This window comes from Cylas formicarius, unplaced genomic scaffold (assembly GCF_029955315.1).
Source record: "Cylas formicarius isolate icCylForm1 unplaced genomic scaffold, icCylForm1.1 PGA_scaffold_4__25_contigs__length_36172078, whole genome shotgun sequence".
In the NCBI taxonomy this organism is placed as follows: Eukaryota; Metazoa; Arthropoda; class Insecta; order Coleoptera; family Brentidae; genus Cylas; species Cylas formicarius.
The window spans coordinates 18849927-18864762 of NW_026844334.1; the positions used below are offsets into that span (position 1 = coordinate 18849927).

At 32.1% G+C, this 14836-nt stretch overlaps 2 protein-coding genes across 5 annotated transcripts; one reads left to right on the forward strand and one right to left on the reverse strand.

Annotated features, from left to right (window-relative positions):
* Positions 1-195: 195 nt before the first annotated feature.
* On the reverse strand, positions 196-4048 carry LOC132700602 (CD82 antigen). Its single transcript, XM_060668026.1, has 4 exons — positions 3742-4048; positions 2765-2959; positions 2538-2711; positions 196-2469 (listed from the first exon to the last, which is right to left on the reverse strand). The coding sequence occupies exons 1-4, from the start codon at positions 3796-3798 to the stop codon at positions 2119-2121; spliced, it is 777 nt and encodes a 258-aa protein (XP_060524009.1). The 5' UTR covers positions 3799-4048; the 3' UTR covers positions 196-2118.
* A 110-nt stretch (positions 4049-4158) lies between these two features.
* Positions 4159-14723, forward strand: LOC132701109 (uncharacterized). 4 transcript variants are annotated; one of them, XM_060668794.1, is made up of 8 exons: positions 4159-4494; positions 4550-4761; positions 4843-6226; positions 6280-6430; positions 8992-9322; positions 9375-9810; positions 9867-10040; positions 13312-14723. In XM_060668794.1, the coding sequence occupies exons 1-8, from the start codon at positions 4324-4326 to the stop codon at positions 13408-13410; spliced, it is 2958 nt and encodes a 985-aa protein (XP_060524777.1). In that variant the 5' UTR covers positions 4159-4323; the 3' UTR covers positions 13411-14723. The 4 variants fall into 4 exon arrangements, with proteins under 4 accessions (XP_060524777.1, XP_060524776.1, XP_060524780.1 ...); XM_060668793.1 differs by having other exon boundaries at positions 13645-14723; XM_060668797.1 differs by lacking the exon at positions 13312-14723 and adding an exon at positions 13075-13287.
* Positions 14724-14836: the final 113 nt, after the last annotated feature.

Consider the following 14836-nt stretch of genomic DNA (forward strand, 5'->3'; position numbering starts at 1 on the left):
CTTAACAAGCTGAAGGAAGGGTTGTCAAACGCTCCTTAAAAAGGTAGCACTCTGAGACAGGTCTTCTACAAGTAATGTATTTCATTTAGTCACTGTAGCAGCAGGTGCTGGTGCCCGAATCAATATTGCCAATGTAACAAAGAAAGAAATACCAAGGAAGAGTGCATATCTAAATTTTAAAAAAGACAATTCAAATTTATTTATTATATATCAGTTTATTAGGTCAACATTAAAGCATTGTAGGTCACAGATCTTTTAATCCCATAAACCAGCTTAAAAGACAAATGGGCACCGATTTTTAGGGGCGCAATATTAATTACATAAAATTAAAAACAAATATTCACAACCATATTCGAGTACACATTAATTCCTTAGCTTTAAACATCTCTCATAAAATATATTAATATACGCTATATTTGAAACAGATATCCTCGATTGCTAATTATGATGATAATTTCTGATTTATAGTAAACTCCTATAAGTAATGACGCATACATTCGAATATGACTGTTTTTATAGTTACATTTCAAATAATTAAATATACATAATTAAATATTAAGAAACCATTTCATGCATAAAAGAACTAGGGCTTTTTAAAAATGAATATGTATTTTCGGTCAGATTTTACATTTTAATGGAAAAAGGAGGCGATCTTTTCACCCAATTTTTAAGTTTCAAGATTTAATAACTGTAAAGTAGTGGTATAAAATAATGAATATACAAAAAGATGACTTCATAATATTACCAGTTGTTTATAGACAACACACACAAGAAAAATCTACTGAGCAAAATTGAGTGAAACCAACAACTAAGTAAAACATATTTTTGTATGCATATTATAATAGCGATAGCTTGAAAGTGCATGTGTGTAATAATAGTTTAATGTGTGTCAAGAGTATAGCCACCATATAAATAAATCATGCTTGTTCATGTACTGTGCTTGAAGGTACCTTAAGTTTGAAAAGAACACAATAGGATATCCATTTTGTTTTGAGATTGGAAAATATTTAATTGTGTGATCAAGTAGTTAGTATCACAACACAAATTAATACCTTGGATCCTTTATTCGAAATGGTATTATAAGTTATATCAAGAAAGTAGATCTTCCCTCTATATTCAGATCTTAAAAAGGCATGTAAAGAGATATAAAATTTTGTGGCAAATATAATGGTTTAATTATTTGGCATATTGAATTAGTCTTGCATAAAGTCAGTCAAAGTGATATAGGCAGTAGCAACCAATTGATCTTTCATCCTGTACTGGTATGTTAGCTACATAAAGCGAAAAGTTGAACAAATAATTAAAAAATAGTGATAACTCTGTTTTGGTTGCTCCTCCCAAATCATTAAATAGTTTTTTTTTTAAATATTTTGTCCGGCCACAGCCATACATTTCTGTTTGGGTAACAAATTCTCTCTTTGCGCAGATATTTCAGAAAATACTTCAGATCTGACTTACATTCTAATTTGATTTATATACAGTTTATATGGCACACGAAATAAATTAAGAACCTGAAAAGCAATTATTCAATTTTCATCAGATCATTTTAAAATTATTTCTTCCATTATATCAAATTAATAAAAATCAAAATAAATGAGAACTAAAAGTTCAGATTTTCACGATTATATATTTTTACATGACAATTGTTTCGACAACACCGTGTCTATCAAATTTATCAAATCACATTTGATAAAGACATGGTGCTGTCGAAACAATTATCATGCAAAAATATATAATTTCCTGGAAATCTGAAATTTTAGTTCTTATTTATTTTGATAAATGAATTTTCATCAAGTAAAAGCCACCTTAGTTCAATCAACTTAATATTTCAAGGTCTGTGCAAATTTAGTTTTGATTAGTTTTATTTTAATATCTTAATTACTAATGAAAATTGAATAATGTAAATAAATCTAATTAAAAAAAAATTGAAAAATTAATAACAACATAGAGAGCATAACCAGCCAAAAATTCTTTTAGTTGGGTAATTGTACATATATTTTAAGTTAAATTTCAGTGTAGAGCCCCAAATACAACATTACCTACTTTGACTATGAGGGTCAAACACCTAAGCTTTCTTATAAGTCTGAAGATAATCTGGTGATTTGATGGATGGAGTATTTAGGCTTTATAACGATTGGAACGTTTCATAGAGAATGCCAAAATCAAGCCTATAATTAAACCCAGTAACTTTATAGCCAATATGGTCCCAAATACTGCGATAATAATACTCAAGCTGTTGATAATATTTTCCTTAATCAAATTATAACAACCTTTTTCAAAAATTATTTTATAATCTAGTTCTTTTCCAAATTTAAAATTTTTGCTAGCTGAGAAACATTCTTGTTCAGTTTTTTCAGGCCGACAGCAGCTACTTGGTATATTATATTGGGTTGGATTTGCTGTTATACCCATATTAATCTCTTTGATGCGAGCCCAATCTGCTGGACCATCCGCACCACAACATTTGAACTAAAAGTTTAATTGAACAATAAAAATTAGCTACTCTATTATTTTCGGTAACCTAATGTAAAACATACCTTTGACTGAATGGCATCAAACATATTTTGAACATTTTCATCTTTCTCAGAATATTCTTTCACTGAATTTTTAACTGAAGCTCTTGTAAATTTATCTAAATCCTCTTGATTCATGTAGATCCAAACACCTGAGGCCACTTCCACGACTACAATGATCAGCAGGAGAGAAAATGACTAAGGAAAAAAATTATAAGACCACAAAATTGATAACAATAGTTTATGATTACCAAAACAAGCGCCCAACGAATTTCTTTCAGCACACTCTGTATTCCAAGTATCGAGATAATGACAAGAACAATAGCCACAACCATATACACAGCTACTGCAATCATGAAGTCACTTGGATCTTGAGTGAAATGCAAAGGAATTGTTGGATCCACCAGCATCCATGTTATCACTCCTATACCAGTTAGTCCAATAATCTGTAAATATAGAATAGAATAGAAACTATTTTTATTTATAAAATATACATTACATTTTAACAATTTATTATAATTCTAATAAACAAATATATCTTATACATTGCTAAGTATCAGTTGAGCTATGATTTATTAAGGAGTTAATTCTTAAAATTAGATTTGAATGATAAATGAGGTTTTACGTCAAGTCTGTATGTCAAAATTCAAATATAGACAATAAAGTAAATAAGTAGCCTAAATTAAATTAAACCAAATAAAAAACGTTAAAGTACATTTCAATAATATCATATTTATATTTAAATAATACCATACTTTTAAATAATGATTTAAATAATACCATACTTTTCGTTCTCAATTTTAAATGATCATGATGATTAAAAGATTTATATACTTATTACCGCAGTGTTAACGCTTCATAGAACAAATTGTGGGCGTTTAGGAAACGATTAACAATAACAAGATTCCTCATCGATATATAATTTGCATTTTTATTTACTTGTTCCAACGATTTTATTCTCTGTGACCTATCAATAACTGTTATTGCAAATTTAAGATCAATATTTTATACCCTATTAGGTAACCTCCAAATTTATAGTTTTAAAGAAAAAAATGGTAAAAAATGTATGGGTTGGAATCTTTTTACTATTGTAGCACTCCTGTAGCACTTAAAACTGTTAATAAGACATAAATGTTAATTAAAAATCAAATTTATGAACATATGAGTTATTTTTATGGATTTCTTAAATGATAAAAATAAACAATTTCAGTAATCTATACAAACTTACCAAAAATATGACGTTGAGAAATATAAACAAATATTTAATAAACGAATAGCAACTCATTTTCGGGAGATACTTGATGGCAAAAAATCACATTCACCAAATTCCACAAAACGTATAACTTCTGCAACCTCCAATCGAACTAAAATAAACTAGTCAAAGACGGCAAAAGAGCAAACGAGACAGAAACAAGCTTTGTGAGACGGTTGCGTTTATTTGGATATGCTGAAATAATGGGCGGAGTTAAATGTTTTGAAATTAATATAATCCAAAAATTTAAATTTTAAAATTTTTTGTTTTGAAAAGTTTTCCTCATAAAGCTGCAAATGCGATTGTGAACCCCAAGCTTTCGCATCATATCAAATTGCGCATGTGGCAACGTCGACCAAGAAGGTTGTGAAACCTCAACAGTTCTTCTGTCATTCTCTGAGACGCTGATTTTTTAGAGATATCCCTAACTGACGTGAACTAAAAATACTGTGAAAACAATATGAGAACTCGAGAAAGCCAAGCCGATTATTTTCTCGTTTTGATATTATGGAAATGCAAAAATACTTAATAATATAAAATAATTGCGACATAAATCTAATGGTTAGCTGGGAATTATCCAATCACATTATTGTTTATGATTATCCTAATGTGAGCGAGAAGAAAATGGAAGAAGAGGAACATTTTGACTACAGGAGCCCTAAAGGGCAGCTTATTAAGATCCTGGAACAAAAATCCAAGAAACCAGAAATTGACAATACTTTATCGCAGGTTATATTTTGATGTACATAACAGTTGAAACACTCTTAATTTGCTTTTATTTTAGGTTTTGGAAAAGTTTTCTGAGCTAAATAAAAGACAAAATATGTATTTAGAAAACGGTATTTTTAAAACGAATTTTGCTGAGGATGCATTATTGTTACAACACTGCGCATTGTATTATGGCAAAAGGGTCGATAAGCTTTGGAACGATTTGCTGCAACTACATACAAGACTTCTACAGTATGATCAAAATCGTAATAAAAAAACCGCCAAAAGGTGATTCCTTATGTTCAATATGATATATTTACTTGCCTTCTTTCTTGGTTTTATTTCTTGCTGCATTTATTTTGTTTTTAGAAATGAATCTAGTCAATTGGAACTAGAAAAACTAGAGGAACGGATTAATCGAGGCAGACATAAAAAAATTAAGTTGGTACAATCCAAAGAAAACAAAACAATAGGGGAAATGTATGATGAGCAAAACATGATTTTAAGGGCTGATGATGAGGAACAATATGATGTCCAAAAACCATTTGAATTAGATACAGAACTTATGGACAGTTGGAGTCAGTTGTCATTTTCAAAGGAAAAGAAAATTTCAAAGGTGTTGATGGAGCACTCTATGCAGCCATATCGCTTGAAAAATTACCTTGTTCCTGGCGAAAATGACATTATTTATGATGGTGATGATCCTGAAGAATTCAATACTAAGCAAAGCAGACTTCCATCATATCATCCCATTCGGCATTTATTTGAATATAATGATAGATGCCTTTTGCCTGATACTAATAACACTATTGCTAAATTGAGAATGGCCTATATGGGCAATCAAAAGTACTTGAATGAGAAACACATCCATGGAGATGCATTATATGAAACTTATAAAGTTGGGTACCAGAAGTTTGTTAAAAGTTTCTTTGAACATGAACGCAAAAAAATTCAAAACATGCCTCAAGAGGATTTACGAGACTTGCATAAGTTTTACCGAGAACTTGAACGCAAAGAAAAAGAGGCTCTGTTTGTAAGAAGTAAATCAAATGAAAATTCCCAAGAAATTTCAACTTCGGTTACTTTTGAAAGTCTTGTATTGGGAAAATTGTTTCAAGATCTTTCTTTTGCAGATCTCAACGCAGAAGAATGTGAGTTGGGCATTCCTCAAGAATTGGCAAATATCACTGTTGACTTAACCGAAAGTACACCAGCTGATAAGTTAAGATCAGATTCAGGTTACTTTGATGGAGGTTTTGAAAATGATGATGATGATGATATGAATAATACTGATGATGTAGAAAGGCAAGAAGCAAATAAAGATTTGTCAGAAAATAAATCTGCTCCCGATACTAAAAATGAAACTAGTTTAGATATTAATGTAGTACAGGATAAGCAATCCTCAATTAACAGTTTCACGGACAATTTAAACGCTTCAAGTAATTGCATAATGCAGAATAGCAATGTGATTCAGGAATATCATCAAGCAACTTTGTCGACTGTAGAAAATATTGATAATCAAGATTTTGTGAATGTCAATTACTCAAAACGTTTAGATGATACAAATAAAAATGTGACTCATGTGGGACATGATTATATTAAACAAACAAAGGACATGATTATGATCATTTACAATAAAGATCACCAAAATAACAATATTGTACCCATTACAAGAACCTCAAAAACATTGGGGAAAAATATTAAACTGAAAACTGTTATGGACTCGAAAGTACAAAATGAACAAAGGAAAAGGGTAGATTATTATGAGGTTTTATATTTGTATTTTTAATACATTTTATTTTTCAGGAACTTCTTCATAAAGATAAACTTTTAGTGAAAAGGAGGAAACTTACTGCAAAGCAGATCATCAACTTGAAAAAAAGCCTTATCAAGCCAGTCAATGAACTAAAATGGGAAAGCTTCTTTTCCATGAACTATCGAACTGAGATTGGTGAAGGTGAATTATTTATCATTGTTTTTTCGGGCCGCACATAAAAAAAGCACACCAAAAATAAAATATTACTTTAGGTAAACTAAGTAAAACCAAACAAAATCTTATCTACTCTAAATAATTAATAATTTCAATAACAATTATTATTGAGGGTTTTCCCCTTTACCTTTACTAGCACTCACAATCATTAAATAATGAATTTTTTTTGGAGCGCTAAAAAGAGGCTCGGCTGTAGTGGTATTTGAAATATTGCGAATTTGAAGTATGGCAAATAACATACAAATCCAATTTTTTTTTCTCAAATGAATATAATATTTAAGAATAATAAAGAGGTGTGAAGAGGTGTCAACCAAAAATTGAAGGTTTCAATCATTCAAAACAAAAACGCGAGTAAAAACGCATAAGAGGTTTGTTAAACATATAGAGAAATAGAGGCCCTGTCCATGTCTAGAATATAAGAACTTAAGAATCAATTAAAAAAACTTTTTTGACATGGTCCATTTAACATACGCATGCGCGAGATTTATAATTTTGTTTTTGACCAATGACCTTGCGGCATTTGACAACCAACATGGCCGGTGAAAGATCGTCAATAAGTTTGGATGATGGAATTTCACGCAGTATTTTGTCATATGCCTAGATCTCGTTAAATGTTCTGAAGATATTATATTATCTAATAACTATATGGGTTTACACCACCTTGAGCTGGGTTAAAACTTTAAATGTTAAATGTTTCCAGGGGAATGGCATGGCTATTCTTACTTTGTTGGCGGCTGTGTGGAACAATCCAGTCGTGGTTATTTTAAACTATCTTTTTTGGTTTTGATGCCAGGAGATCGTTTTCGTTCTGGTCCTCTCTAGCCATACACTTTTCCTTGTAGAATTAATTGGAGGAGGCTTTATCATTGTTCATTCCTCCTGGCCTAGGTATTCCAATTTACGTTTTTTAATTGTTGTAATAACTTCGCATTCCTTTCCTATTTTGCGTATGACTTCATTATTTTTGAGTCGGTCTACCCAGGGGATTCTTAGGATGCGTCTGTAACACCACATCTCGAACGCTTCCAGCGTTTTCATAGCCACCATCGAGAGCGTCCGTATAATAGAACTGAAAAAGTATAGCACTGTAGTACGAAGATCTTGCTTTTTAACGACAGGTCATGGCTTTTAAAGACCGTGCTCATCTTTATAAATGCGGCTTCGACTTGTGCTATATGTTGTCTTATTTCCAAGGAGTGATGTTATTCAAACGTTGGCCGTTAATTAGTATACCTTCATCATATTCCTCCAAGCCTTGTTTCAATATATGTTGGGAGTAACCATTAAACAGCATGAGCGAAAGTACACATATAACTCACATGTAACTCTATCGAACACCTTCTGGTAGTCCACAAAGCATACATATATTGACGTCCCTGCACCTCTGAAACAAGACCTGGATAGTAAAAAGTGCCTCTCGTGTACCCAAAACCCAAATTGTGTACGTGTTATTTGTTCTTCGCATTTTTTATATACTCGCTTGTGGACGATTTTTAAGAAAGTCTTAAGTCTTAAGGCTCATAAGGCTTGTAATTCTATCATCACACTTTTTTGCATTTGGTTTCTTTTGTAATGTTACAAATGTCAATTTCAACCAGTTCTAGAGAATTTTTCCAGTATTATAGATACTATTAGATATTTTTGTTAGCCATTTTATTTCGTTTAAAAATTCTGAGTAAAAGTTATCAAGTCCTGTTGCTTTACCATATTTGTTCCCTCTTATAGCAGGTCCTACCTCGTCTATTGTAATTAAAGGCCCAGTTATACATTCTGTGTTACTTGGCTCATTTTGCCATTCATCCCTAAATGTTTCCTCTACATATTTCATCCAAGCGTTCTTTCTTTGTTGTAATTCTATTATTAAGTTTCCTCGAGTATCAATCAGGCGTCCAACTTGTTTAAGTTTATATAAACCTGCCGCCTCTTTGACCTTTTTGTGGAGATTGATTAACTCATGCTTTTGTTGTTAACTTTACATTTTTTGTATTTCTCATGGCGTTTTTAATTCCTTTGTCTCTCCTTTCATATGTTGCTGTATCCCGGTTTTTAACCTTACGTCTTTGTTCTATCATGTCTGATATCTCTTCAGCAATTCATTCCTTTCTCTTTACTCTTGTTGGTTTTAGTTGCTTGTCGATTATGTCCTGAGTTATTGTGATTAGTTTTTCGAGTTCTTCTGTATTCCAGGTATCTTTTTTAGTATTTCGATGTTCTTTCATGTACAGTAAAAGTGAGATTGTAATGTAGTATGAGAAGGATTTTGCTGAAATATGACTTATTTATTTGTTGACGGGATTACCCAAATGTAGTTTAAAAGAAAGAAAAAATGTAGTTTAGCCATTAATTTAAGGGATATATTATTGACAATATTTTTAACTTTTTAAAAATTTCAGACATAAGTGAGATTGGCATACAATATGAAATTAGAATAATTAAAATCGTATTTGAAATAAAAGAGATATTTTATATATTGCGGTGATTTAATATTTTGCGTATAGGTATATAGTATATTAGGGGAAAATTTTTAGGCGATGTGGTCAGGACTTATTATGAGCCAGACTTTGAAATTGAAGATCATTTCGATAACATTTCGAATCCAGATCACAACACTGATTGCGAGGGCTCCCACGATCATGACTATTGCCGTCCAGATAGCGCCATAGATTTATCAAGGTCATGTGTTTCCCCAGCTCCTTGCGCATCTCCAAGTGCAGTCACACAAATGAAGGGCACATCTGACAATCATCCAGAACTGGACAAATCTGATGAGGTTTTAGACAATTCATTCTTCACTAACGATTCAGGATTTGGTACAAGTTCACTTCTCACACAGTCTGACAGTAGCATAACAGAAAAGAGGTGGGGTTGCCGATATCCAAAGTATTAAGTAGACTTAAGATTTTTATTTCAGTGTGCTACAAAATGACAGTGGATTGTGGAGTGTGGAAAATGAGCGACAAAAAATTAAGCAATCTGTTACTGAGTGGAAATCATTTATTGAACCGAAATTAAAGATGCTAAAGGAGAAAGACTTCGATATTCATAAATATGGCTCTGATATAATGGATTCTATGGAATTAAATGAGACAAAGTTGTTTACAAATTTAGTTGTTGGTAAATCCCCCGCTGAAGTTGTCAGATACTTTATTTCATCCCTGCAGCTTGCTAGTACGTGCAATGTGGAGATCTGTGGTGTACAGAAAGGGACACTGTCAAATGAAACTTTATCTTTGAAGTTATTGAACAAAGAGAGGTACCATGACCATTTAGAAGAGTATCAGGCACCATCTGAAGAATGTTTTACCGAAAAATTAAATAGGATTAAAGAAATTAGACAGCACACATATGTAAGCTGGATAGGGTATTTTATTTTGTTTTATTATTTTTTTTAAAATGTTTTTAGACTGTTAAGGCTTCGAATCGTCAAAATTTCAAACATAAGAGTTCAACCTCCACAGATTGCGTTTCTTCATCAAAGAAAATAAAAATCTTGTCAAATTGTGTGGTAGCTCGGAGAAACGGCAGTCAAGGAGCTTCAGAACCTTCTACTTCTAGAAATCATATGTCTGTATCAGAGGTAAGGAATATGAAATACTGAATCAAATACATCTATGTGTAAAATATTTTCTTTATTTATTTATTGTTCCAAATGCAAATGTGTGTACAATGTTTACAAGTATTTATTGCGGTTTCTTTGCACTGGAGGTTCAAATATATTTGATAATCTTAATAATATTACAACCCAACTTTATACATCCATAAAAAAAATCAAAATCAATTGTTTCCAAAGTTATTGTAGTTTGGTTGTAAAATCTTCTGATACACTTTATTTGACCACTGCTTCTATTGCAATTTGGCCAGCTTTCTGAATATGTTACATTGTTCTTCTTCTTCTTCCAGTTCCATCCCCTAACGTTCATTGTACAGAGGTTGGCAACTATTCTTCTAAATGCGTCTTTGTTTCTCGCAATTTTAAACAGTTTCCTACGCTCATCTGAGTCCAGTCTCTAATGTTTCTTAGCCAGGATTTCGTCTTCCTTTCTATGCCTTTGTCTGTAGTAGTTCGAACTTATTATTTCTTAGAATATGGCCAATATAAGCTCTTTTTCTTCGTTTGGTCGTAGTCATTAATTTCCTTTTTTGTCGTACCATTCTTAAAACTCCCTCATTAGTAATTCTAACAGTCCGAGTGTACTCCATACAATAGTGTCCAATAAACTCAATAAACTTTATTCCTATTTTAAGTTTTTGTCCATGAATAGTGTTTTAAATCTTAAGACACACTGCCTCGCAATTTCAATTCTGATAATTATTTCGTGATCTTGGTCTAGATTTGAAGTTATGTAAGTTTCTAGATTTTTACATTTTTCCACACGCTCTACAGGTTTTCTTTGTATCCTTAGCTGACCTTGATTGACTAGGTTTTTCGAAACAGTCATGAATTTAGTTTTTACGGTATTTATTGTAAGTCCCATTTTAATGTTATCAATATTAACTCTGTTCACCAGTAACTGTAGGTCTTCCAGGATTCAGCCATGATTGCTGTATCGTCTGCGACGCGTATATTATCAACTATGTCATCTCCTTCTTGTCACCTTCTCTTCCCCAAAGAGAATGTGTGAATATAAATCGAACAGTGCAGGTAAAAGTCGCACCCCTGTCCAACACCTCGCTGGATAGGCACTCCTTTTATTTCCGTTTCGTTTATTTTCATAGTGGCTGTTTGGTTTCAGTATATTTTTTGAATGTTCGAATGTTTGAATGTTGAATGTTCTTGAGTTCATCTATGAGTTTCGTATGTATTAAATGCTTTTTCGTAGTTAATAACAATTATATAAACAATTTTATTCTATTCGCCATTTTTTTGGAGAACTGTCATTGCGAATAAGGCTTGTCTGATTCCCATGCCTCTTCTGAAGACGAAACGGTGAAATATTTTCTGAATATTCTATTTTGGATTATTTTCAGTAGGACTGTTTATATTTTCATCTTTCAGTGATTTTAGAAGTATAATTTGTATCTCATCTCGACTTGGAGTTTTTTCTTTTCACAATTTTTTAGGGCGAGTTTGACTTCAGAGGTTAGTATCTCAAACACTTCGCGTTGTTTGTCTTCGTTTGTTCTGTCTGTACTATGAATTCTATTGTCCTGAAATAAATAACTCGATGTACTCTTCCCAACAATTTTTTATATCATGCTCTTCCCAACAATTTTTTATATCATTCTATTCCAAAAGTAGATTGTTTTGATTGTCTCTCCTTCCACAGGTTATTTTTTTGTTGATGTTAGCAGTTATTTCTTTTATTTTGCTGTGCAAATGGAATATATAATGTTACTTCTGTAATTTTTCAATTTCTGTGCATTGTTTCTTTATCCAGTCCCCCTTTAATTATTTTATTAATGGTGTTGTATTGTCCTTTATATCTATTTTTATATTTTCTTCTTTCTTCAATGAGCACAAGGATTTCATCAGTCATAAAGTTTCTCTATCATTCAATGAAAGTTCCCGGAGCATTTCTTCTCCTGATCATAGTAAAGCTGTTTTCATATCTTCCCAGTTAGTCTCTTAGTCGGTGGTCGGTGGTCGTGTGGTTTTTTGTACTTTTTGCTGCCTTTTCAGCAGGAGTTTTACCTTTGCTAGCAAAAGGTTATGATCTCTGTTACCATCTGCATTTGGTTAAGTTTTTACACTTTATATTGTGTTTCTAAAACGTCTGTTGGCTAATATAAAGTTAATCTGGTGGTTCCGTTTTCGTCTACTCCACCAATCTGTCTCCCCGTTCGTTCCTTGTGCCCAATCCGAAATTGTCCACGTTACACACTTCCTTTTTGATATTTTTGTGTTAAAGTCGCCCGTGATTATTATTGGTTCAGGTTTCTTTAAATTTCTTGTCATGTGGTCCAAGTCTGAATAAAATTTTTCCTATAAGTTCCTCACTGCTTTCGCATGTCGCATGTGGGTGCGTATATCTGCACAAAATTAATATTTAATTGTAGGATCATCACGCGTTCATTGTACGGAGTAAAGTTTATAACTGATGTTTTCGTTGCGTATAATTATTCCTACGCCATTGGTATGTTGTCCATCTTCTCTACCTGAATAATACAAAACTTCGACATCCTGGCAACAGGTGCCCAAACCAGGCAGCGGACCTTCGCCAATCCTAAGATTCCAATTTTTAATCTTTGCATTTCTCGTGTTATTGTTGTTAATTTCCCTACCTTGTATAGTGTCCTAACATTCCAGGTTGCAATTCTTTTTATAATACTTATTTGTGTTCCACCCGGGGATTTTTCGCACCCCTGTCTGATATTCATAGTGGTTGTTCTTGAGAAAATAATGCAGTGGTTTCTCCTCGCCTTCTGCGTGGAAATTTAATATCCGATACTCTGTTGTTACATTGTTACTACTTAAAAAATTAAATTAAATTTTATTTAGAAAGCTGAAAAAGATATAGACAAATTTCTGTGGTAAAACCAAAATACAGATTGTTCTGAAAAATGGACTAAATAGAGGGTTTTTAGAACTTTGCCACAAATCGGAGTTTATTAGATGCATCATTTAAATAGGCATCCATGAACCCCTTGGAAAAGTTCTTTTTTTCTTTAAGGAAACCGTCTCCTCTCCCTTCAACATATACTGCATCCGATGTGTGTAAGTGTAGCAGGATCTTGAAATTTCTTTTATATAAACAAAATACATAAGTCTAGCGGCCTATCCTAGTATAAACAGTGATATTGTTTAGGCCCTTCATTGTCAGCAATACCGTTTGAAGTGCCAACACTTTTCTCTATACTAATTTCTTAATAAATATTTAGCTATTTTATGTTATTGTAATTTTCATTAGGTGGAAAAAATAGCGAAGCATGAAGATTCAGTTTCAGACGAAGATACATTTTTTGATAGTTGTTCTAAACTATCACAATCCACTCCTAGAAAAGTGTGAACAACTTCAATTTTTAATTGTTTTTTTTTGTATAAAAGTATTTTGTATTTAATAAGCTATTGACCCATTAACATATTGAAGTTGATACTAAATTATTGTTAGTACTCAGCCTCAGTTTCTTGCTGCAACATTAATTAAAAATATAACATCCAAAAGGTAGCTGAAACGTATTATCACAGAATAATTTTTTTTTCTACTCCCTTCTGGAAAATACCTAATTATACACCGATCTAGCGTGCGGGAAGCGTCACTTTACCACGTGAGTTTGAGATGGCCGTATTTGTCCAAATCGTATCGTGCAGCGCGAGCGGGAGGCCGGCAAAGCGTTTCCCTGGAGAAAGAATTTTCCTTGATAGAGAATAATTCAGAATTGTTTAGATTACAATGATTTTAAAATACATCTGTTAATATTTACAGTCACTCGGCTTAAAAGATTCAGTTGCATTTTAATTAATCAAAGAGCCAAACCTATCATAAATGTTTAAAGGTTCTCAATTATTTTAAATAAATCATTGCGGTCATAGTAAAATTGTATTTAAGTACCTTTATAATAATTTGAAATAGAACACTATTAGTTTGAAAAAGTTATTTGCGAAAATATGAAACTGTGTATATTTGACGCATACGTCCTGCGTGCGGGACATTTGGGTAGGTAGTGTGGGATGTTAAGGTGTGTAGTCAGTCATATGAAATATTTAGTTTTAGGTAATTATGGTAACATGGTACAAAGTAAGGACAAACATTTGCAGTAACTAACTAACATAACGAACATAAAAATTATGGTAATAAATGCATAACTTGACGTAAATTCTTAAATCAACTTTCCGTTAAAAATCTGACTACAATATAGTCTGCAGTTGTCAATCCATTGACAGAGAGGTCAAAATCTTTGTCCAACTTTTCAGGGGCGTAATGTCGTGATGAAAAACTGAACCCCAAATCGTCAGCCACTCGCCAAATTTTCATTCCATTTTTAAGAACACACCTGACTGCAAATTTAATTTGCTCCTTGTTTTTTCGAGATCTTTCAATCTTTTTAGTATTCTGCCTACAATGTAGTAAGAAAGAATTGGTAAATGACTGTTATATCGCTATACAACTAGTGAATTTATTTGGATAAATGCATGATCCAAATCTCCCTTATTATGCAGGAGATTTGGGTCATGATTCAAACATCCCGCACTTTCCTGACTCATACCTCCCAATTTCCCGCTCTCAAAATGATGTTTGTTTATATTTTGGTAATGGTTTGTTTACTAAAAGATCCCCAAATTAGAGTGTAAAAATACGTCTCGTGCTATATCGAATGATAAAGTGGAAAATTATATATATATATATATATATATATATATATATATATATATATATATATATATATATATATATATATATATATATATATATATATATATATATATATATATAT

Coding starts and splice junctions, on each gene's coding strand:
- LOC132700602 (XM_060668026.1), bottom strand. CDS start 3,798: ATGAGTTGCTATTCGTTTATTAAATATTTGTTTATATTTCTCAACGTC. Junction 2,960..3,741: donor TTCTCAACGTCATATTTTTG/GTAAGTTTGTAT, acceptor CTATATTTACAG/ATTATTGGACTAACTGGTAT. Junction 2,470..2,537: donor TTGATGCCATTCAGTCAAAG/GTATGTTTTACA, acceptor TTAAACTTTTAG/TTCAAATGTTGTGGTGCGGA.
- LOC132701109 (XM_060668793.1), top strand. CDS start 4,324: ATGGTTAGCTGGGAATTATCCAATCACATTATTGTTTATGATTATCCT. Junction 9,811..9,866: donor AAATTAGACAGCACACATAT/GTAAGCTGGATA, acceptor AAATGTTTTTAG/ACTGTTAAGGCTTCGAATCG. Junction 10,041..13,644: donor ATCATATGTCTGTATCAGAG/GTAAGGAATATG, acceptor ACACCGATCTAG/CGTGCGGGAAGCGTCACTTT.